This window comes from Typopeltis vanoorti, chromosome 5 (assembly GCF_054136105.1).
Source record: "Typopeltis vanoorti isolate ZY-2024b chromosome 5, IOZ_Tvanoo_1.0, whole genome shotgun sequence".
Lineage (NCBI taxonomy): Eukaryota > Metazoa > Arthropoda > Arachnida > Uropygi > Thelyphonidae > Typopeltis > Typopeltis vanoorti.
This window is the reverse complement of record NC_143553.1, coordinates 62,077,027-62,100,642: the sequence shown is the minus strand read 5'-3', so window position 1 is coordinate 62,100,642 and position 23,616 is coordinate 62,077,027. Positions and strand designations below refer to the sequence as shown.

Genomic DNA, 23,616 nt, shown 5'->3' with positions numbered 1-23,616 from the left:
GGCATGGATGTTTGTGATTGTCTGTGGAAATAGTAGTGGTGGTGGTAGATGATGTTCGTGTAGTTGCAGTCAGTTGGTGGATTGAGTGGCAGAGACAGAGTTGTAGAGCAGACCCTCCCTCAATGAGTCTTTGGACTCCCTGGAGGTGTCAAATAATAATAATAATTATTATTATTATACAGGTCTCCATCATTAGAACTAGCTCTATATAGTGGGTTTAGTTTTGAGGCTAGGTAAGGTTAAAAAAAAAAAAAATTCCAAGTTTCTAAGAGGTATCCCCCCCCCCCCCCACACACACAAACTATATGTAAGACTAACTTACTTTTAGGTGAAAAGTCCTTATAAATGTTCCTTTTGTCTTAGACAAGAATGAAACCCATACTTCAAACAGCAAGACAAGACACACATCATTTATTTATTCTTCTAAATATACAACATGTACTAGAAGGGCTTATCTTGACAGTTAATCCTGTGTCTGTGTGTGCGTGCATGTGTGGGAGTTACCATTTTATGGAGATATTTGTTTCAGTCGATTGTCATTTCTTAAGAGTGAAGAGTTTGACACAGCTAAAATGTACAGAATTATTAGTAATAACATCTGAAATAGTCATGAATTCAGTTTGTTTTCATGATAATTTCATGTTAATTTCAATTATAAATCAAAACCATGATAGTTTAAAAATAGTTATTCAATTTCAGTGAAGAATGACTGACTTAAAAGTTTTTTGGTAATCAGTATTTTATTTCAAAATATATCCCAATACAGAAACATTATGCAGTAAAAAATTTGAGTAACAAACAGTTTTGCTATAGCTTGCAGTTTGCTAAGTGTTATATTTAGGCATGTCTGCTTGCTGATACTGCCTTAATGAACTCTATTACAGTTCTAGTGGGTCGTCCTGCAAAAAAAAAAAAAAAAAAAAGTATTTATACACATATATCTTAAAAATTCACACAATAACACAAGGAAAGGAGTGAATAATATTTATTCAAAGACCAGATATTTTAACCTGAAAATTACAGTTCATCAGTGGCAATAGGCAGTAGAATACAAAATAGACTTAGAACAACAGACTAATTTCAAACAGTGACAGCCATGTGATTATACATAAAACAGCACAAAGCAATAACTGAGGAAAATTTATATTATTAATTAATGAAAAATTTAACGATGCATAGTTAGAAAAAGAGTTTCTCATATTTTCAATAGCCAGAGCCTAAATTCTAATTCAAGTTCAGATAATGGAGTCAAGGCTTTGGTGGTGCTTTTTTTTTGTTTTTTACTAAATGTTCGAACTTATGGCAACTCCAATGGAGTAAGTGCATTTCAGACCATAGGGAATATTGCAATCACAGCAATGTTCTAATATATGCGACTGTAATGAATGAATGATGGATACAATGTAGCAAGTAGTTAAACTTGTAAACAACATTATGGCATAATAGTAACATCAGTGTGAGATGTTTGTTTTTTAGTAAATTTTGCAGTTTGCTGCTTGAATATTGCTTTATAGTTAGAATGTTTGAAGATGTGTTTGATGGATTTGCAAATATTGTGAATATATGGTAATTTTAGATTAGGATTTAGGTGCTTTGGGAAAGAGGCGTGTGATTTTCAGCTGTATGAATGGCACAATCTATTAATTGTTGTGAATATTGGTGAGAATAGAAGATATCTTTTAAGTCTGTGATTTCTTACAATTGAGGAAGAGTATTTGTGAGTGTTGATGAACTCTATTAAAATAACTAATCTTCTGATAGAATAAGGATGATAGAAAGAGAACTGTAAGTACAGTAAGACCCCGTTTAACACTAATTTGCTATAATGTGGTTTTTTCTGAGCCCTTAAAAAGCACTAAATTTATGTGATTCAATTTATCGCTGTATTTCCCTTGATTCTTCTTATATACAGTTTGTACTGTAATATGGTTATACCCGAACCAATTAGCAAAACAAACAAACAAAGATTAAAACAAACAAAACTGATATGAAAAAGCATCTTGCTCGACATTAAAATGCAGGTGCTGAGGCAATTAGAAAAAGGTGAACACCAAGTTGACATTGGAGCCACTTTAAATTTGTCTACCTCTACTATATAAACAATTTAATAAAACAAGGACAAAATTAAGTGTTCGGCAACCACAACCATGTCTTCTGCAACGAAAATAACCTGATCCAGAAGCCATGTTTTAGAGGAAATGGAGAAACGTCTTTTCATTTAGATTGATGATGAAACCGAGCGCATCAGGAAATAATCATGAAAAAGGCCAGAAGTATTTTTAATTGTATTCAAAAACAAAGAGAGGATAAGAGCGAAAACTATGCAGCTAGCAGAGATCGGTTCAACAGATTTAAAAAAAGAAGCAACCTCTACATCATTTGAATCACCGGAGAAGTGGTGAGTGCAGATACTGAAGCTGCTTCAGCCTTTCCATCAACTTTAAGAGACATAATTGAAAGAGAAAATTATCCCCCAAAACTGGTTTTTAATGTTAATGAAATGGGACTTTTCTGACAGAGAATGCCAAAGTGCAGTTTATATCATGCAAACAAAAGCGAGCACCAGGATTCAAAGCTGCAAAAGACCGTTTAACGCTTCTTCTGGGAGGTAATGCCAATGGTGATTTCAAATTAAAACTGTTGCTTATGTATCATTCCAAAACACCAAGAGCCATGAAAGGAAAATTAACATAAAAATAACTTAAAATTAAAGTAAAACTTGTTTATCCTTGGTCTCGTGTTCCCCTATCCCTATTCACTATGTGTTAAAATTACCCCGTTTAATGCTGTTTCGTTTAGCACTTTGTCTTCTAGGAACGCATCCTGAGTGTTAATTGGTGTATTATTGTAGTTTCCTATGTTGTATGATTGTGGTATATTTTATTGGTGCAAGTTAAATTTAAGAAATTTGTGGATTTTTTTCCCTCATATTTGATGGAGAATTTTAGTCTGTGGCTAAAGGTGTTTAAAGAAGAAAAAAAAGTTTGTATAGCATTCTTGTTACTGATACATAGGACAGCATTAATGTATCCACCACAGTAAGAAATGCAGTGGTGGATACATTTATGGTGATAAGAATTATATTTCCATCTGGGCAAGGAAAAGATCAGCAAGTCGACTATTAATGTTTTGGCCCATGGGAAGACTGAAAATCTGTTCTTAAATATGATCATTATATAAGTTATATATGATTATATTATATAGATCATTATATATGATCCTTATATATTATATAATTAGTAATGATCATTATATTTAAAGAAATTTGCTGAGATTATAACCTTAATCAGAGAAAAGATATCAGAAGGGAATAATTTCTGATAATTGCTGTGGTAATTTTTAAGAAGGATGAACACTGTCCAAGGTTTGGGGTATGTTGAGGTTGGTATAAAATAAGGAAGATGCATCAAAAGAAGAGAATATATGACAGTTAGTTTTATGTTTGAAGACTTTGTTGGTATTTTTTAATCATAACTTTTGAAATTGTAATTGTGTAATGGCTTGATTAGTTGGGAAATAAATTTTAATAAAGGAGCTTTTTGTGGTGTATTTGAATGAAATTATGAGGCAAACAGGATAGCCTACTGTATATATTGTAACTTGCCTGAAAATAGTAGGGGCCAATTTTTTAAACTGTGTGTGTGTGTATATATATATATTTTTTCTTTTTCTTTAAGTTGATATCAAAGTTTTTCAATCTGTTATATGCTGGGGACAGACTCTTCTGTAATTATAAGTATTGGTATCATTGACAATGTCAAAATTTTTATTGTGGCAACTGGTTTTGTCGATTATAATGGTAATATGGTCTTTATCTGCCTCATTGATAATATTATTAGGGTTATGTTTAAATTTTTTTTATAGATTAAGGGGAAGATTTGGTTTTTGAATTCTTTTATTATTTAAGATATTGTTTCTGTTTTTATATATATATATATATATATATATATATATTTAAATATATCCTCGGGGGTCATTTTTAAGTTTAATGTAAAGTTTCTATTATATACTCTTTTTATAAAAGTGTTTTATTAGAGTAGTAAAATTTTAATTTTTCGTTTAATATTTCAATTTCATCTTGAGAAAGTGTAGTTTGATAAATTCATAATGGAACTATATGAGCTATGTTTGTTCATACAGCATGATGGAAGTGAAAATGGGAGGTAGCAGGTGTTTGTCAGTGTAGATAAATTTCTTAGATTTTTACATTTTTATCATTACTCTGTTTTATTATGTACACATTACTATCAACAAGTAACTGTATGTGACTTGTAAAATTTTACCATTCCTTTACTTCTAATTTTACTTAGTTTTTAATTAGTTTTCATAACTTTGTACTATTTCTCCTAAAAAACACTTTCCTAAAAAAAGAATATACCACAGAAGCTGCATTCCACTGCTAAACAAAAATGCAAGCAAAAACACTAGTAATATCAATAAAAAATCTCACTACTGAAATATCATTGCATACACTGCACAATCCACACACTTATGAAATTTAAAAAAGTCACCATAATTGATTTCCAAGAAAACGAAACCAAATTACATTGCTCTAAATCTCTAGCGATAAGAACTAATCAGGATGCTATAAACACACACAAGGCCCTCTAATTTAAATAAAATACATTATTCACCATTAATCCTGACCCACCAAAATTCCTCTTAATACAAAATCTTAAATCATGCAGCAAGGTCACAGTCAGTTTTGTCTTGTTCACCAACTGATTATGTTTTTTCTCACAACCTAGCCAGTACATCATCATGTCATCACTGGTCCTGCATATACTTTACTAATTTTTTTGTTTCCTTTATTCTTTAATTTTTAGTTTTCATAATTTTAAATTCAAAAATTTATAGTCCATTCCATTTATCATCTTTTTCATTTACCAGTTCTATTCATGTTTTCTTTTCAGCTATTCAATATACCTATTTAAATTCACATAACTGAGTGTGAGTGCAGAAAGAAATGAAGGACGTACAAGCTTCATTCTCAACACTTTCTCATATTGTATATTTCAACTCAAAACTCAAGAATATCATTACCTTATTCACAATAATCTTTAATAAAAACTCACGTTTATGCAAGATTTAAATCTACAGCCTTTTTCGGTAAACATAGTGGTTTTTACCAACTGAATTAAAGAGGCTTGCACATTTTATACAAATTTGGAAACTCCAAAAATGTGGAAGAAAAACACTAGTTTAAAAGCTGAATATGGAATAAAGCCTTCATTTGTATGAAATTTAATTTATTTCAATGTAACAGATTTTGTTAACATGCTTACACTGAATGCCTCGATTAGTGCACCTAATACATTCTTTAAAACAGGCGCATTAATCGAATATAATAACCTATGGGAAAAAGCATAATTCGTTCCCCAAATTTCTTTTTTGAACCTTAATTTTTTTATAAAAGAATTAAGGTATGTCTCAGGGCCTAGTTAAAGGAAAACCATGAAGCTGAAAGACAATAAAACATATTCAGAATATAAATTTAAATTTTATTATTCTACTTCTTAACAAAGAATTGAGCTAATGTAGTTTGGCAGGCATTTTATTTCTTTTTTTCATACAACCAACGGTATGGCCCTATTGCCTCTTCTACTTTTCTGCAAATTTTACTGCTTCTCTCTTCATCAGGGTTAGCCTCTAAGCACTGCTGCTTAAAAACTTCAATTGTACGAAAAATATTTTCAAATTGTTTCTGTAAAATCTCTTTTGGCTGACTATCAGTGGTTAAATTTTCTTCGAGATCTTCCCGCTGTGCATCTAAATTTAGCAGGTCAGAATCACTCAATTCTTCAGAATGAGATTTAATTAACCGTTATCATTGAAGGGGAGAAAGAAATGAAGGACATACGAATTGGTCGCCAACGTGCAAAATCATGTGCTTTATAGATAAAATTTCCCAACTGTTATACAAGCAAAATAGTTACCGCTTTAAAAACTACAATGATCATAAAAGAGAAATTAACTTTCCAATGTGTAATAATAAACATCTCATCCCAGAAGACGGATTGATTACCCTATTATTGGAATGGATTCTCCTTTTTGTGACATGCGCAGGAGTGTTGAAGGGTCTCAAATCTTTAGGCATACTATAGCAAACAACATAAATTTTGGCAGTAAAAATTTGGAACATAGTGTACATGGAAGTAGTGTAGCATGCCATTAGAAATAACTTTGTAAAATGTTTTAAATCGGTAACTAAATTATTTCATTCTGGTGAGTGATTTTTTAAAATAGTTAGCCATAAAAATGTATAGATAGAAAATTTTTAAAATCTGTAACATTTATTTTTAAGATGTATATAGGTGCGCTAATCGAAATTGGGTATAGAAAAAAAAAATGATGCACTAATCGGGGGCGCATTAATCAAGAGATTACTATATTACAATCACTTATTCAGTGATGGATATCTCTTACCATCACTGAATAAGTGATGGTAAGAGATATCCATCTTAAGATTTAAAGTTGCATTTAAATTTTAAGATTACTATCTTAAGATTTAAAGTTGCATTCTGTATAGCAAGGTTATTGCAAACTTTCAGCATTAGTTTTCATTACAACATGGGATCTGATTCATCAGCGATGAATGGCACTTCTGAATTTGTATGACAAGAAAAAAAAATGAACTTCAGTGATACATTTAAAATTATTTTGTAAACAGGTTAAATTTTCTTAGAACCTTGAAGTAGGCAATTAATTTTTGGGAGAATATTTAGCCTCCAAAAATTATTGCTATTCCAGTATTAGATGGTCCTATTTAAAACCAGTAATACTGGGTTGCAGAGTTGTCATAAGTTTTGTACTTCAGAGAATACAAGGACTAAAAAAGAAGCAATGCATATATAATTGTCTTTTCCTGCATTTATTTGCACATTATTTAATATAAGTGAAATGTTTAACAACAACTGATTTTCTCAGACCTGTTAACAACATTAAGATTAACAGAAGAGTAAAACTTTTCAAGTATTTCTTACAAAATATTATTTTACAGATTTTTTATGACTACAATTCAAATAATTTAAAGTTTTTTTAATAAATTTCTTTTACCTGATAATCCTTTAGACAGATAAGGTATTTCATCTTTATTTTCCATTACTCCTGCAATATCTAAATGAAGCCACTGTTTGACATTCACAAATTCCTAAAACATTTCAAAACATTATTTAATATACATAATGGACTAATCAGATACTAAAATATGCAATGCATAAGTGCCAATTTGAGAATTTCTAAAGATAAATACCTAATGACAATATTCAAGTAGTATATACTGCTTGAATATATACACACACACACACACACACACACACACAGTAATATACTGTGTGTGTGTGTTATAATTTTCTGAAAGGTACAATAATGAGAGTCCAACATAAGAATTCATCATTACTTTCTTATCAATAATTTTCATCCAAATCAATGTTATTTTATCAGATTACTAATTTGATCAGTGCCTCAAGACTACAAAGAAGATCACCTATAATTCAGTCTTGATTAGACATTTCTTTTGCGAATTTTGCAACAAACATATGTTAATCATCTTTTATTCTGTTTAGACAGCCACACAAACTGAGAATGAATTAATTTGCATTCTAAATAAAAATAATGTTTTTAGTTCCTTTCTAATATATTTGATTTTTTATCACACCAATTTTTTGCAGAACTCAATTTGCAGTAATCCCTAAATTATTAATTGTATTCTATATTTTTATTCTATCTCTTAGATACATATGATTTCAAGACCTGTTTTATGCTGTATATTTACTGTTTTGATTGAGTGTTCTATTGTTCCTATAAATTTTATTCAAATACAGCTGTGCATGCACTATAAACAATATATGTTATTAATGTGTGCTATTATATTTAATAACTTACTAATGAGAATGTAATTAATATTTTTTTTTTTTTTTTTTTTTTTTTTTTTAGTCATCATCATCAGCATACGAGCTCTCAAAAGAAAATAAATCAAAATGGCATAACAAAAGTAAAACAGGTGAGATCCCGCTAAATAATAAATATAGGATGCTAGTTGTATTTAGGCAACAGTGATCAAGGAAAGAAAGAAGTAGTAGTAGCATTCAATACTACAACTACTGTGTAAACTAATTATTAACTACCTATATTTCGGCAATGTTACATTGCCATCTTCAGGGATCACAAAACAATGAAATGTGTACACAGGCACTCACACTAAGCAAATGAGACTGAAGAAAGGCAACTGAAGTCAGTCCTAGAGTCTTCAAAGTGTCCCCTAGCAGACTGAATTGGGTTGTCTTGACCATTGGGCTGACGATCTTAGAATGTAAGGTTCCCAAATTTGGGGTAGTCTCATGCCCCCAAATTTGTTGAGGTGTGGGAAGTTTTTCAGAGCTGAGACTGATTCAAGGAATAATCTTTCATACTTGTATTTGCTTCGGTGTAATAAAATGGCCTTCTTCCACTGTATTCTGTGGTGGTGGTGGAACCGGATGTAGTCCTTGTGTTCGAATATCCTGATATTGGCTGTCTTGCATGGTTGGCTGTAGTAGGATAGTTTGCAACTGCAAGGGACCTGGTATACTCCAGGTAGGTCTAGGGGAAGGGGTTGGTCTTTGGTGGAACAGATAAGAGATGCCAATTTCTTGTGGTTTGTAACTAGTTGTGAGGTCATATTTTCTTAGGATTTTTCTTAGTTTTTTTTTTTTATTATGTACTCCAGATATATAGAATGGTGATAGATTTAGAGTAATCTGTTATGAAGGGGGATTGTGGCTAACTGGTTTTAATATTTTTTTGGGGGTTGTAGCTATTGTCTAAGAAGGTGTTAAGGAGGATATGGCTAAGTTCAGTAGCAAGGACATTGCTATCTAAACTGATTAATTTTGCCCTGTTATATAGGGTTTTTATAATCTCATATTGTTGGGAGGGGGCGGGTGACTGCTGGTGAATTTATCTACCTGAATGTGTAGACAGAGAACCAGAGAAAGCCAGGGATCCATCAGGCTGACGTGCAATCAGAGTGTATACGAAAAGGAGACTGTTGTTGCTTTCCTTTTCCAAGGTAAACTGGATCCTGGGGTGTTGATCGTTTAAGCGTATTGAGAAATTGTGGTATATTGTTTCAGGATATCCGAACACAAAGACTACATCCGGTTCCACCAATGCAGCCATTCAGGACTTGCTAACCATGCATTGGACATCCACCACAGAATATGCTGAAAGAAGGCCACTTTATTACATTGGAACAAGTACGAAAGATTATTCTTTGAATCAGCCTCAGCTCTGAAAAACTTCCCAAACCTGAACAATTTCGGTTTACATTCTAAGATCGTCAGCTCAATGGCCAAGACAACCCAATTCATCCTGCTAGGAGGCACTTTTGGGACTCTAGAACTGACTTCAGTTGCCTTTCTTCAGCCTCATTTGCTTAGGGTGAGTTTCTGCATGCACATATCATTGTTTTGTGATCCCTGAAGATGGCAATGTAACATTGCCAAAATATAGGTACGGTAGTTATTAATTAAAGTTTTTCCTAAAAAAAGTAGAAGAATGTCTAACCAACATAAGCTTATCTCCAAAAATTACCAAGATTCATACTCCTACAAGTACGAATCTTGGTAATTGAATTGGTTTAGTATCGAGTACATATCGATACTAAAAGATAGAAAAGCTATCAAAAGCCTAGAATGTAGAAAGGCAGCTGGAATAGGTGAAATCTGACCAGAAATGCTCAAATATTGAGATATAAAACTTTTCAAGTGGTTAACCACATAATGCAGAATGCTTCATTAGAAGATCAAATTCTGGACAATTGGAGTAGGGCTCCAATAGTTCCCATCTGTGAAAAGGGAAGTGAAACTCAATGTGAGAACTACAGAGGAATTTCTCTACTAAGTATTCCAAGTAAGATTTATTTGACAGGACAGAAATGTGACTAAGAAAAACTGTGAAGCAGAAACTTGAAAATTAAAACATATTTAAGTAGTCTGCAGTTAGAATTGAAGTACAGGAAAGTGGTTTGATTAAACTGAGATGTCAGATAAGGGTGCACTATCTCTGCACTTATTCATCTATATCAGAGGTTCCCAAACATTTTGCCATCACATCTCCCTGTAGTGTAATCTTAATTTACTCACCACCCCTAAAAATCCAAACATCAAATAAAAATGCTCAAATGAAACAAACATAATTATTTATCCTATACAATTATAAAAAAATTATATAATTCTTCATGATCACCTTAATGAAATGGATGTTGCTGCTTTCGACTAGTTAAGACAGAAAATCGAGGAACTGTTTAAAAGTGCTAGGCAAACATAATGTCTGGCATCCAATTGATTTCTAAACTTTGTCTTCACACTGACTAATGTTGAAAATCCAGATTCGCATAGATAAGTTGTAGCAAATGGAATTAAGGCAAAAAGAGAATTACTTGCCAAAACTGGGTTTGTAGCCATTTGAGAACAACAGAATTCATCAAGATTTTCATTAACAAAATTTTGCCTTAGTAAAGATTTACTCTGTAGTTGGATGAAATGATCCTCCTCCTTATCAGCATCATTCATCAAATCTAAATCTGAATTGTAAGTCTACAACTATGACAAGCTAGTCATAAGCAAAAACAATGTTTGTGCTTCCTCCATCACCATGTTATTCACTTGAAACTAGTTATTTTTGCAGCTATTTTAGCCTGTTTTTCTTTAGGAATGTCCCTTATTTTAAATACACTGGCTTTTTACTCAAGAATTTTTAGGGCATTATAAGTGTATTTTAAAGATAAATATATAGAGAATAATTGAAGAAATTTTGCACATGCCTTGTTTAGATGTTAGGATATCTTCATTCTCCATACTTCTGCTGTTAGGCTGTTAAAAAAAAAGGGGGGGGGGAGTGTATGATGCAAGGCAGGAAGATTAATTTAGAAAACCCGTTTTTTTTTTTTTTAAATAAAATAATACATATATATTATTATTATTATACTTAAGGGCACTTCTTGGGGGAAGGGGAAGGATTTTTTGGGAAACTGGGGTGGGGGAAGAATGTTAACGGGGTGTGAGCCATTTTGATCGTGTATATTTTGGGAAAGGTGGATTTATTGTAATAATATACAACTAAAGAGTTCTTCATACCTCCCCAGGGCTGTCTGCACCTCATAGTTTTGGAAACCCTGATCTATATGATTTACATTATGAAAGAAAGTGGCATTAATCCTATTATCAAAATCTGAGATATCAAATTCACTGTTTCCTTTATGCAGATAATCTTGTACTCATAAACACATTCAGTACAAGTCTTCAGGATTCTTTAATTAAATAGAATAATAACTACAATATATTTAGTATGAAAATCAGCAATGAAAAGATCTAAACCATGAAAATAGGCAGGAATATGGGAAAACGTCAACTGCATTATCAATGGAGAACTTATAGAATAAGTAAAATATTTCAGCTATTTAGGCATTGTTTTTAGTGAAGCTGACAAATTAAATATGGAAAGCTGGTGTAGTGGTAAGCTAGCTAAATAAATTTATATAGAATAAAAGAGAAATTAGCCAGAACACTAAACCTAAACTAGCAGTGTTCAAAAGCTTTCAAAGAAATTTTAACTTATGGATCAGAGAGTTGAGTTAGAAATATAGCAGTTCATTAAAGACTAGAGACTATAGACATGAGAGTACTGAGAACAATTAGGATAGTGAACAGATGGTATCAATGACAGATGATAAACTATAATGATACTGTTTTTTTAATCTGTTTTATAATTTTGATTTTTGATTTAGTAATAATGAACAATAAATACTAATTTATGTTACATTAGTAAAAGCAGCTAGCTACTTCATTTGTTTAATGAGTACTGAAGACCTGTAGCAGATGTATTTAAGAAGATAACGTTTTCACTTTGTGTAGATATTAGTAATGTATATTTTATCACAATATCATGTTATTTCTACTGTTTGTATAATGTAGTTCATGTACATTGTAAATAACTGTCCTCTCCATAGATTGTGCTACCTTGTGCTACAGAGGCTTGCATGTTTCCATGATCTCGAGAGTGATGCTGTCTGATTTGGAACTGGTAGGGCCATCCTAAATGGCAAAGTCAATGGAGAGGTTTCTAGACTAAATGCAATCCATATCTCAATGGCTTACCAGGCAGAAATAATCTGTATATCAATGGGCAGACTAGTAGAAGAAGGCTGCAACATCAAAAGAATTTGATTCAGTCATCAAGTTTGAGGACTGAGGAAAGAAAGCATTTGGCAGCTGCAGCCATGACAGAGCAATCCTTTTCATGAATTACTCTTCTCATTTAAAATGGAGAAAAAAGACTAGAAAAGGTGCCCTAAAAGTTGCCTCACTGACTGGATAACTGCATTCAATGGGATCTCTATTCACCAGCTGCACACATTTAATTTATAACCTAAAATGTTTGGTTTTTGGTTGCAAATTCCCACAAAAGTAGAACTGCCCCTCTCAGAAACTCACTGTGCTGAAGAGGAACAACTAAGATAGTATGAAGGAGGGTATACCTCCTTCACCTTTAGGAATATGAGAGCAGAAGAAGAATGGATTCACAGGGTAAGTTTTTTTTTTGACATGCATGTTGATGCCAGATGAAATCAACAAGCATCTCATGACCTTACATTTGAGATGACCAAAACAGCATGCTTACAGTTATCAGGACCTAGTATATCTTGTTCAAACTAAGAGTACCAGATGCTTTTACTCTCCTACTTGGATATCTTACAATGACCCTAATATTGGGGATGCTGATGACTCAAAATATTTTCAAGTCAAGTCAAATTTATGATATATAGTGTAACCTCCTAAAATAAGATGAAGTAATTCATCTTGGTGACTTCAATATAAGTTTAGTGCGACAATCTGGCAGGGAACTACTAGGAAGGAAAGTGTTGGAAAATCAATTCAAATGGAATCTAACTGTTGACAAAGTGTGCTAAACACAACTTTACCATCAAAACACTTTTTCATCAAAAGAAAAAATTCAAGACATCATGGAAACATCCTCGTTTAAGTCACTGGCATTTTGACTGATTATGTCATTATTCATGTTCATAACCATAACCATTTCTTTTCCACAAGAGCCACGACTAATAATGGATGCTAGATTGATCAATGTCTTATTTACTCTACCATAGCCATTAAGAATGTACTTAAGTAGGAACTGGCATGCAAGCCATAGAGTCAAAGACTTTCATGTTGATACTTTCAAAGATTCTGCTAAGTGTAGCCAGTTCCAGTAGCATCTCAATAGCAAATTACCCTCTTAGCATTCCAAGAATAATAGGCAGCACTGTTATCATTTAGGCCTGTTATCTTATAACATGCAAAGGAATAATTAGCTTTAGTCTAAAGAAACATCAACACTGGTTTAAAGAAAATGATAAGAAAATCCAGAAAATGCTTCCAGAAAGCATTCCATGTCTGGCAGAGTAATAGGGGGTGCTTAAGGGTCAAAGCTATATAACTGAGAGGAGACCTCTACATAGCCTTCAAAGGAATGCAGAGAACCGACCAGGGCTTCTAACCTAATGTCCAATCTTCACCTTCTCGTGGTGCACCCTGTTAGGTAACTACATGGATACTGAACGGACGAGGATGGGCTGGCAATTTGGGATTTAGCAACCAAATTGTATTCTTATTGGCTTAAACCAAAATTTCAAATGATGGTACAACATGACGGATGGGGCGTCGCCCGGTTAAACAAGGCCCCTGTTGTTTTTGCCAGGAAACCAAGGCAAACAGTAAAAAGTCAGCTACTGGAACAAATCCTAAAAGTTACCCCAACTCAACATTACCAGAGTTCAAGATGGGTACTCTCAACATAAGAAGCCTGAATGGCAAAGAAATGGAGCTAGCTGAGGAATTGGATAAGTACCAGATCGACATAATAGGGGTGACAGAAACAAAAAAGACAAAAACTGGTGAGATCTTTCTCAGCAATAAATACAAAATGTTATATTCAGGCAATAACAATCAAGGAAAAGAGGGAGTAGCCATAGTATTCAACAATAAATACGAGGCTAATCTTCTTGAATGGCAGTCAGTCTCAAGTAGAGTGATGCGGGCAAATATGAGAATGGGGAACTGGACAATGAGACTTATTTGTGTCTATGGTCCCACAAAACTCCTCTACTTCTACCTTAGTAGAAGTAGAGGAATTTTTTTGAGGCTTTAGAGAAAGCAACTGACACAATGAAAAAGGAAAAGTTGGTCCTTGTTGGGGATCTAAATAGCAGAGTAGGAAATGATTGTCAGGCATACAAAAATATTTGAGAAAATTTGGAGAAAAGAGCAAAGCTAATAATAATGGCAAATATCTGTTGGATTTCTGCTCAGGACATGGACTGGTTATTACTAACACAATGTTGCAACATAAAAATGTGCACAAATTCACATGGAGAGAGGAGGCAAGGAATAAGAAAAGTCTCATTGATTATGTCATTGTTGATAGTGATGTTTTCCCACTGGTGCAGGACACCAGAGTGTAAGAGTGTACAGAGGATTTGAAATTGGAAGTATCACCATTTAAGTCTTGAGCAGGATGAAATTGAATTTCACATTGAAAAGAAGAACATGTAAGAAAGTTTTAAAGAGAATAAAATTTGAGCAGCTTTCAGATATGAACTGTAGACTAAAATACACAAATATTATTCATGAAAAAATGAGAGGGTTTGAGAGCAGGAACCAAACCTTGGAGATTCAGTGGCAAGCCCTGAAGAAAGCACTGATTGATTCAGCCAGAGAAGCATATGGTGAGGTTGTGTTCAAGGATAGAAAAATCAGAACTCCATGGTGGACACAGGAAGTTAAAAAGGCAGTGAAGGAAAAGAAGAAAGCATATCAAAAGTTTCTGGCAAATAAGTCAGCTTGTGCTCTTAGAGAATACAGAGACAAATGTAAGAAAGCTAAACACTGTGTAAAACTGGCTAAACAAAAGCCATGGGAGAACTTTGGCAAGAACATAGAAAATAAAATCAAGAGGGTGGCAAGATATTTTGGAGGTTGTTGAAGAAGCTCAGAAATGGAGGAAAGAGTGCTGTAAAAGGAATTAGAGATGATAAAGGTGACATGAAAACAGGAGAAAAAGATATCCTTGAAATATGGAGTAATTACTTTGAAAACTGCTAAATGAATCAAGCAGTGATGACAGCACAGTGGTAAAAAACACTGACGAGGCATGCAGTCAAGAATACATATCCATACTTTAAGTAGAAAAAGCCTGAAATGTGGAAAGGCAGCAGGAGTAGATGATATTTGACCAGAAATACTGAAGGATGGTGGTATAAAAGTCTTACAGTGGCTGTACTGCATAGTTCAGAAGGCCTGGACAGAGGGATGAATTCCAGATGATTGGAGTAGAGCTCTCATAGTACCCATATATAAAAAGGGAAATAAAACTGAATGTGAGAATTACAGAGGTATTTCCCTACTGAGTGTTCCTGGCAAGATCTATGCAAGTATACTTGAGAAACGGTTGAGAAGAATTGTGGAAGAAAAGCTTGGTGAAGAACAAGCTGGATTCAGGCCAAATAGAAGCTGTCAGGATCAGATTTTCACTTTACAACAGATAATTGAGAAATCATGGGAATATAACAAAGATCTGTATTTAAGTTTTGTAGATCTGGAAAAGGCATATGACAAGGTGCCAAGAGAGAAGCTATTCCAAATGCTACAGCTATATGGTATTAATAGCGCATTATATCAAGCAATACTTAGTCTTTATTTGAGTTGTAAGTCAGCAGTTAGAATTGAATGAAGTACAGGAAGATGGTTTAATGTTAAATCTGGTGTCAAACAAGGATGTACATTATCCTCCTCTCTTATTCATTATCTATATGGATCACATTATGAAGGACAGTGGTATTAAATCTGATATCAAAATTGGAGATGTTAATGTCAGCTCTTTGCTTTATGCAGATGATGTTATACTTATAAATAATCCACTATAAGTCTGCAAGATTCCCTGACTAAATTGAATAATTGCTGTAATAGATATGGTATGAAGGTCAGCAATAACAAGACAATGATACTAAAAATAGGTAGAAAAATTGGGAATATCAACTGCATTGTGAATAGAGAACCTATAGAACAAGTGAAACATTTCAGCTACTTAGGCACGATTTTAGTGGAGATGGAAAGTTAAATATGGAAATAGACCAGAATCAACAAAGCTGGTATGGTAGGAAGTCAATTGAATAAATTTATCTGGAATAAGAGAGAAATTATCCAAAACACTAAAATAGTTGTATACAGGACAGTGTTTAAACCAAATTTAACTTATGGATCTGAGAGCTGGGTTAGAAGTAAAACACTTGACCAAAGCCTAGAGGCTGCAGATATGAGAGTCATGAGAAAGATTAGGGGCATGAACAGATGGCATCAATGGCAATATCATATGAAAAACAAGGATATTAGGAAAGAACTCGATATTGTCAGCATCCAGGAATGCATTAGCAGGGCTAATCTCAGGTGGTATGGTCACTTAAGCAGAATGAGAGGAAAGATTAGCAAAACGAGTGTTCTCTGCCAGTTTGGCAGGAAAAAGAACCAGAGGAAGACCAAGATATAGGTGGATTGAAACAGTAAAAAGTGTCTTAGAAGACAGAAATATAAGACCTGATAATATTGGAGTCTTGACATTTAACAGACTGATTTGGAGGAAAATTGCAGATAGGAAGTTAGTAAGGATGTAAATTTTTCATATAGTACTATCGTATTATGTACACCCCCTTGAGGGTATATATTAGGAATTTGATGATGATATAATTAAGAAATCAAGTGGAATTGAAAAGAATAATATAACAACTGGAAAATGAGTGGTAGTTGAAGAAATAAGGAAATACCTTTCTGACACTTGTGAATGGCTTCTTTAGAGCCACCAAATTATTTTACAGACCTCATACTCATAGCTTGAATCTCACATGAGCCAAGAATGGACCAACCCTCCTCAAGATCACTGTTTCAATCAATGCTCACTGGCAGGAACATTTAAAATGTTTTCTCAATCAGAACACAACTGTTACTGATTAAATTTTCAACAAAATTCCTCATGTATTTAAATACAGAAGCATCAACAATTTAAGATAACTACTCTTGTCATTAAACTTCAAAAGGGTATATATTAGGAATTTGATGATGATGATGATATGACTAAGAAATCAAGTGGAATTGAAAAGAATAATATAACAACTGGAAAATGAGTGGTAGTTGAAGAAATTAAGGAAATACCTTTCTGACACGTGTGAATGGCTTCTTTAGAGCCACCAAATTATTTTACAGACCCTCATACTCATAGCTTGAATCTCACATAAGCCAAGAATGGACCAACCCTCCTCAAGCTCACTGTTTTAATCAATGCTCACTGGCAGTAACATTTTAAATTTTTTCTCAATCAGAACACAACTGTTATTGATTAAATTTTAAAAAAAATTCCTCATGTATGTAAATACAGAGGCATCAACAATTTAAAATAACTACTCTTGTCATTAAACTTCAAAATGCATGCTTTCTAAAACAATTCTCGAGCAATCTGATTTAGTGGAGGTTTCCCAAGAAAAACAAAAAAAAATATCAGCATCAAATGCTCTTGTACACGTCTGGACCAATAAATATCCACACCTACACTGCTTGGAAAGAAGTCAACACACACATGCACACACACACCCCCCAATGAGCAAGGTGCATTGTACCATGTAACGAGTCACATTTTTTTAGCCGGTATAAATTGGAGGAATATGATGCTCCAAGTGAGTGCAACTGTGTCCGGGTGAAATGGCTGCGAGAAGGGAACTGACAGAGTTTGAAAGAGGCATTGTGAAAGGATGTCATGTTGCAGGCCTATATGTTCAGCACATTGTTGACAAATTGGGCTATTCCAGGTCAATAATCAATGATATCATACTGAGATAGAAGTGTAGGGAGTCAACTGCAAGTGCTACCTGTAGTAGTAGCACTTGCAGTTGATGCACTTGCCAAATGTAACCGTAGGATGCTACAAAGGATAATATGTAAAAACTACCATTTGTTAGCTGACACACTGAATGCCGAGTTCCAGGCATTAACTGGAACATGAATCTGCACAAAAACATTCAGAACCGAGACTCACAACATAGCATTCCATGGTAGAACTACAATATATATACCAGCCCCACATTACCCAAACCAACATGCAGCGTCAGTTTGAGTGGTGCAAAGAGCATGTACAGTGGGACATGGAAGCTTGGAAAAGTGAAAAGGTCATTTTATAGAGTGACAAATCGCACATTTTATCAAGTGACAAACCACACTTGTCCATCTACCAAGCAGATGGACAGGTGTGGGTGCCCGGTGAATGTCGCTTGCCAGTGTGCATAACCCCAACTATGAAATTTAGAGGTGATAGTGTGACAGTATGGTCCTGTTTTTCCTTGTTTGGCCTCAGACCTCTATTTGTGGTGCCATGAACACTACTCTAAGAGGTATTTGAACATCCTGGACAATGCAGTGCTTCCTACTTTGTGGTGGTCCTACAGAACTGACAACTGTCACTTTCAGGAAGACAATGCACTGTCATAAGGCTGCTGCTGTAACTGCATGGTTTGTGGACATGACCCCACACTTGCCTGGCCTCTATAGAGCCTGATCTCAACCCTGTTGAACATCTATAGGATGAACTGGAGCGTTGCATGAAGTCAAGGGGGCATCTGCCCCTCAAAAGTCCAGGACCTCATTTCATGCCTACAGGAAGAATGGTCCAAAATTCCCATTGATTGCTATGGTATGCTTGTGGAAAGTATGCCTTGTAGCATTGTTACAGTCATCAAAGCCAAAGGAAGTTGTACATCTTATGAAGGTGGGTGCCATGGTTATTTGTTCCCCACACTATGGTGTCCTTTGACTTCTTTTCAAGCAGTATATACCTTCAGTTGTACATTACTGTAAATATATTTAGCATCTGTTCAAGAAGAAACCAAGTATCTTAATGATTATTCTCACTAGCTTTTAACTTTTTAAAGATGAATGTAAAAGAAACAATTATTTTGAAATATTTCTGTGTTTCCATTTGATAGGTGTCTATTCCACAAACAACATATAGCTTTCCTTTTAACTCTCAACTCAAAAAATTCATATCACATTTACCAAGATAGATAAATTAATTTATCCATACAAACTTTCAATTCCCCTCCCCCAGTGGTGTCTGCACTTTGTCATGGTAGGGGACTTGTGCATTCCAATGATCCTATGAACTATACCTGTGGTGAGAGTTCAGAAGAAGAGAATCACTCTGGTCTTCAACATTTGGGAGTTTAGCATGGGGCTGACAACTCCATTTCGTAAAAAAACTGCTAGTAATGAAACACATCCCAACTAATCATCAGCGGATGGATTTAAATTGATATCAACCCAAGATTCTTGGAATGTGAAATGCTTGTACAGATTTGGAACATTTTTTCAAGAAATCATACATGAATTAATTAATTTATTTATTTAGCGTATGGCTCACACATGAAAAGTTACATTACATTAATCCTTAATATATATGGACATATGTACGACATAATACAGTCAGAAAAGAGACACTCAAGAATAGGCTACAACTGAATGTCTAGGTTGATTATCCAGTCAACTGCACTTGGTGTAACATGGATGAAGTCTGAGAGGTTTCCACTGTACGTACGTTGGACACATTCTGCTGTAACATGCTTAATTGTCTGGCAGGATGATCCACAGTCGCACCTCGGTGAGGCAATCATGACCCATTTGTAAACGTGGTCTGCACGCACATCTGTCATGGTTGGTGCGGATTTAGTTAAGGGCAGACCAAGTTTTAAGAGGTAGGTCAAAACCCGAAGGTATCTGTGTTGGATCCACTAATTCATGGAAGTGCCCTGTTGAAGTGTTACACCAGGACTCTTTCCACTTCTCCTTCATGTTGAAACTTGTCTCTGCAAGATTTTTTGTTGTTAAGATGGGAGGGTGCCTTGACTTTAGTCTGTTTATTTGTAGGGGCGGGATGTCTTCATGGATTGGAAGATTTTGGATTTCCATGATTTTGCTGTATTCATGTAGAAGAAAGTTGGATCTGCGGATGTGTGGAGGTGGACTGTTGCTTAGCACCGGGAGCCAGTAGGTTGGGGTTGATTTTACAGTTCCAGAAATAAGGTGCATAGTGGTGTTAAGCTGGGCATCAACCAAATACACATGGGTGCTGTTCAGCCATACGGATGAGCAGTATTCAGCTGTAGAGCAAACAAGGCCAAGAGCAGTGCAGCAAAGTGTTGTTGCTGAGGCACCCCAAGTTGTTCCACATAGTTTTTGGAGTATATTGTTTCTTGTTTTTAGCTTGGATGCTGTGTTAATGAGATGTGGCTTAAAAAGATTATCTTTATAATTATAACCAGATAAATATCTGGGAATCTGTTGTAGCATAACAGTTTGTGGTCGAAGTAGCATGAGTTCTTTGTTAGCCTGGTTATTGTTCAGGTGGAAGCATGAAACTTCTGTTTTGCTAGGATTTGGGCGTAATCTCTATTTGCTGAAGTATTCATCTAGGACTGCAAGGTCGTTTGTTATTGTATCTTCCAATATAGTAAAATTGGTGTGTCTGGTGGCTAGAGCAATGTCATCAGCGTAGCAAAACTTCTTGGAGGCTGTATTAGGCAAATCTGCGATGTATAAATTAAAAAGGAGGGGAGCCAGAAACATGAATTGAATAAATATAAAATGGATACAGTAGCAATACAAGAGACATGATGGATAGAAGAAAGTAATATGAAGAAAGAGAACCTTTTGCTACTTTATGGTGGAAACAACTCTAATAAACATGAATTTAGGACAGGTTTCATCATTAGGAAAAAACTGTGGTCATTGCTGATCGAATTTGAAACTTTTCATGAAAGAATAAATAAACTAAGAGTACAAGCAAAATGGTTAAAGATAATCTTTATAATTATACATGTGAACTTACAGGAGCTGCAGGAGGAAATAAAAGATGAATTCTATGAAAAACTGGAACTAATCCTCAAAAAAAATTCCATGACAGGATACAATCATTTTATCAGGAGATTTCATTGCAAAATTGGAAAAGAAATAAATATAAAATTTATTCAAAACCAAAGTTTTCATGAGGAGACAAATATTAATGGAGAAAGATTAATTAATTTGTTAATTAGATTAATTAATTAATATTAAATTTATTTGAAACCTAAGTTTTCATGAAGAGAAATATTAATGGAGAAAGATTAATTAATTTGGCTGCATCTAAAAACTTAATATCCAGCATTATGTTAATGAGAGAATATACACAAGCAAACATGGAAATATCCTGATGACATATTCAATCAAATAGACCACATCGTAATCAGTAAAAGACAGAGGAATTGCATTCAGAATTAAAGGAGCTGAATGTGATAGTGACCATTTTTAATTGATGCTATTCTTAATGTTAAAATATAAACAGTAAATATTTTTCAGCACATGCAAATCAACTGAGACCACCCTACCTCAGTCCTGAAGATACTTTCAGGCGCAAACTTTGTTTGCTCACACTTGGATAAAGGATTAAACTAAATTTATTATACAACTGAGATATAATACTAACAAACTACTTAAAAGTAAGAGAGAAAAAAATATGAGTGTGAATTAAAGCAGAAATTGAAAAATATGCACCTGGAAAAGCATGAAAATATTGCAAACACCTGGAATTATCAAGGATAGTATAAAACTAGCAACAGAAAATTCAATCGGAATTCAAAGTAAAATACAGCATAAAAAATGGTTTAATGAATGTGAACTGACCGTTAAAAAAAAAAAAAAAAGATAGAAGCATTTGGCTGAATTACCCAATTGATATGCATGCTGCTCAGAGATGCAATGAGAGCAGCAAAAAAGCCAATAAAATAATAAAACAGAACAGTAATTTGTATGTGAACAGAAATTTGAAATTAAAAATCAAAAACCAGGCCCACATAACAACAATAATCAACAACAGCAATGGACAGACAACATTAACCCCTAGAGATAAAATAGCAAACAAGTGAAGAAAGTATTATATTTTAACTAACTCCTAAATTGTGAAGAACCTGCTGAGACTTTTAAACAGAATACTTACCATATTTTTCATCCAGAAATATTTAAACCTTCACTAGCTGAAGAAGAAGAAAGTATAAAGTAACTCAACGACAAGGCACCAGGAAATAGTAGCCAAAATCATTAATATGGGAGAAGTGAAATAACCATTCATATACATAAGGTAAATTTAATATGGGCAAAAAAGAAGAGATACCTGCAGAATGGAAAGTATCGCTAATCATTCCAATATATAAAAAGGGAATCAAAAATGAATATGAAAATTACAGGGGAATATCGCTGCCATTAGCAGGCTACAAAATTTTATCTAATGTTACGCTAAAAAGAATCTTACCTTATGCCAAAGAAAATATAGGTGAATACCAAACAGGATTCCAAAGAAACAGATCAACAGTTGACCAAATTTTTACACTTAGGCAGATACTGGGGAAAAAAATGTGAATATAATCTGCAGGTCCATATTTTATTTATAGACTTTAGAAAAGCATATGATCGCATTTGTAGAGGTCTTTGGAGAGTATTAGATGAACTAGGAATACCACATAAGATAATACATTTAATTAAAATTTGCATTACTAGCTGAAGCATGCTGTTAGCTAATGGAATTAGATCTGAACCTTTTGATATTAAGACAGGATTGAAGCAAGGAGATGCTCTTTTGCCAATCCTTTTTAATTTAGCCTGAGAAAAATGTATTCGAGAAACTGTAAAAGATAACACAAACCAAAACAGTAATAATAGGATATGCAGATGGGGAATATATACCTGGTTGGAGAAAATGCTAAAAAATTAGAACATTTAGAAAATGTAAAATTGCTGCTGAAATGCTAGGATTACAAATCAACCAGGATATAACAGAATATTTAAATGTATGCAGAAATCACAAGCAAGCAAAAAATGACCAGTTCATCATTGTTAACCTGAAATTTAAAAGTGCCACCTCCTTCAAATATCTTGGAACATTGATTACTCGAGATAATAAAATTAGTACACAAATAAAAGCTGGAATACATGCTGCCAATAGATCTTATCATTTGTTACATCATTTACTATCTTCCAAAATTCCGTCAAGCAGAGTTAAAACAGAAATATACAAGACAATCATTAGACCTGTTGTTCTATATGGAGCAGAAACCTAGAGCATAACAGACCATAATGCAAAAGTGTTGCTAATCTTTGAAAATAAAATCCTCAGAAAAGCCTATGGACCTGTAAGAAATAACACAACAGATGAACGGAGAACAAGACATAATCAAGAATTATATAAACTCTATAGATCCCCACTTTTACTTGATGAAATTAGAGCATGCAGATTGAGATGGCTTGGACATGTGGAAAGAATGCGTGAAGAGAGAATAGCTAAACAAGCATTCAAGATGAAGCCCGATGAAAAGCAACCTAGTGGTAGACCATGGATGCATTAGGATAATATCCAAGGAATTCTGTCTCAGGAATTCAGAACTGAAATGAAAAAGCTCAAGGTAGAATAGAAAGGAATGGAAAAAGTTGGTACATGCAGCAAAGAACCTTTGAGGTT

The 23,616-nt window shown here is 34.0% G+C and overlaps 1 protein-coding gene across 2 annotated transcripts in view; it reads right to left on the bottom strand.

The window, feature by feature from the left end:
• Window positions 1-817: 817 nt before the first annotated feature.
• Window positions 818-23,616, bottom strand: part of LOC150106468 (cytosol aminopeptidase-like) — a 245,362-nt gene continuing 222,563 nt past the window's right edge. For both annotated transcript variants that reach the window (XM_090393141.1, XM_090393142.1), the window contains 2 exons: window positions 7,057-7,150; window positions 818-899 (listed from right to left, as the gene is read on the bottom strand). In XM_090393141.1, the coding sequence (XP_090249267.1) occupies window positions 838-899; window positions 7,057-7,150 (156 nt within the window). In that variant the 3' untranslated portion in view covers window positions 818-837. The remainder of the gene's footprint in view (window positions 900-7,056; window positions 7,151-23,616) is intronic.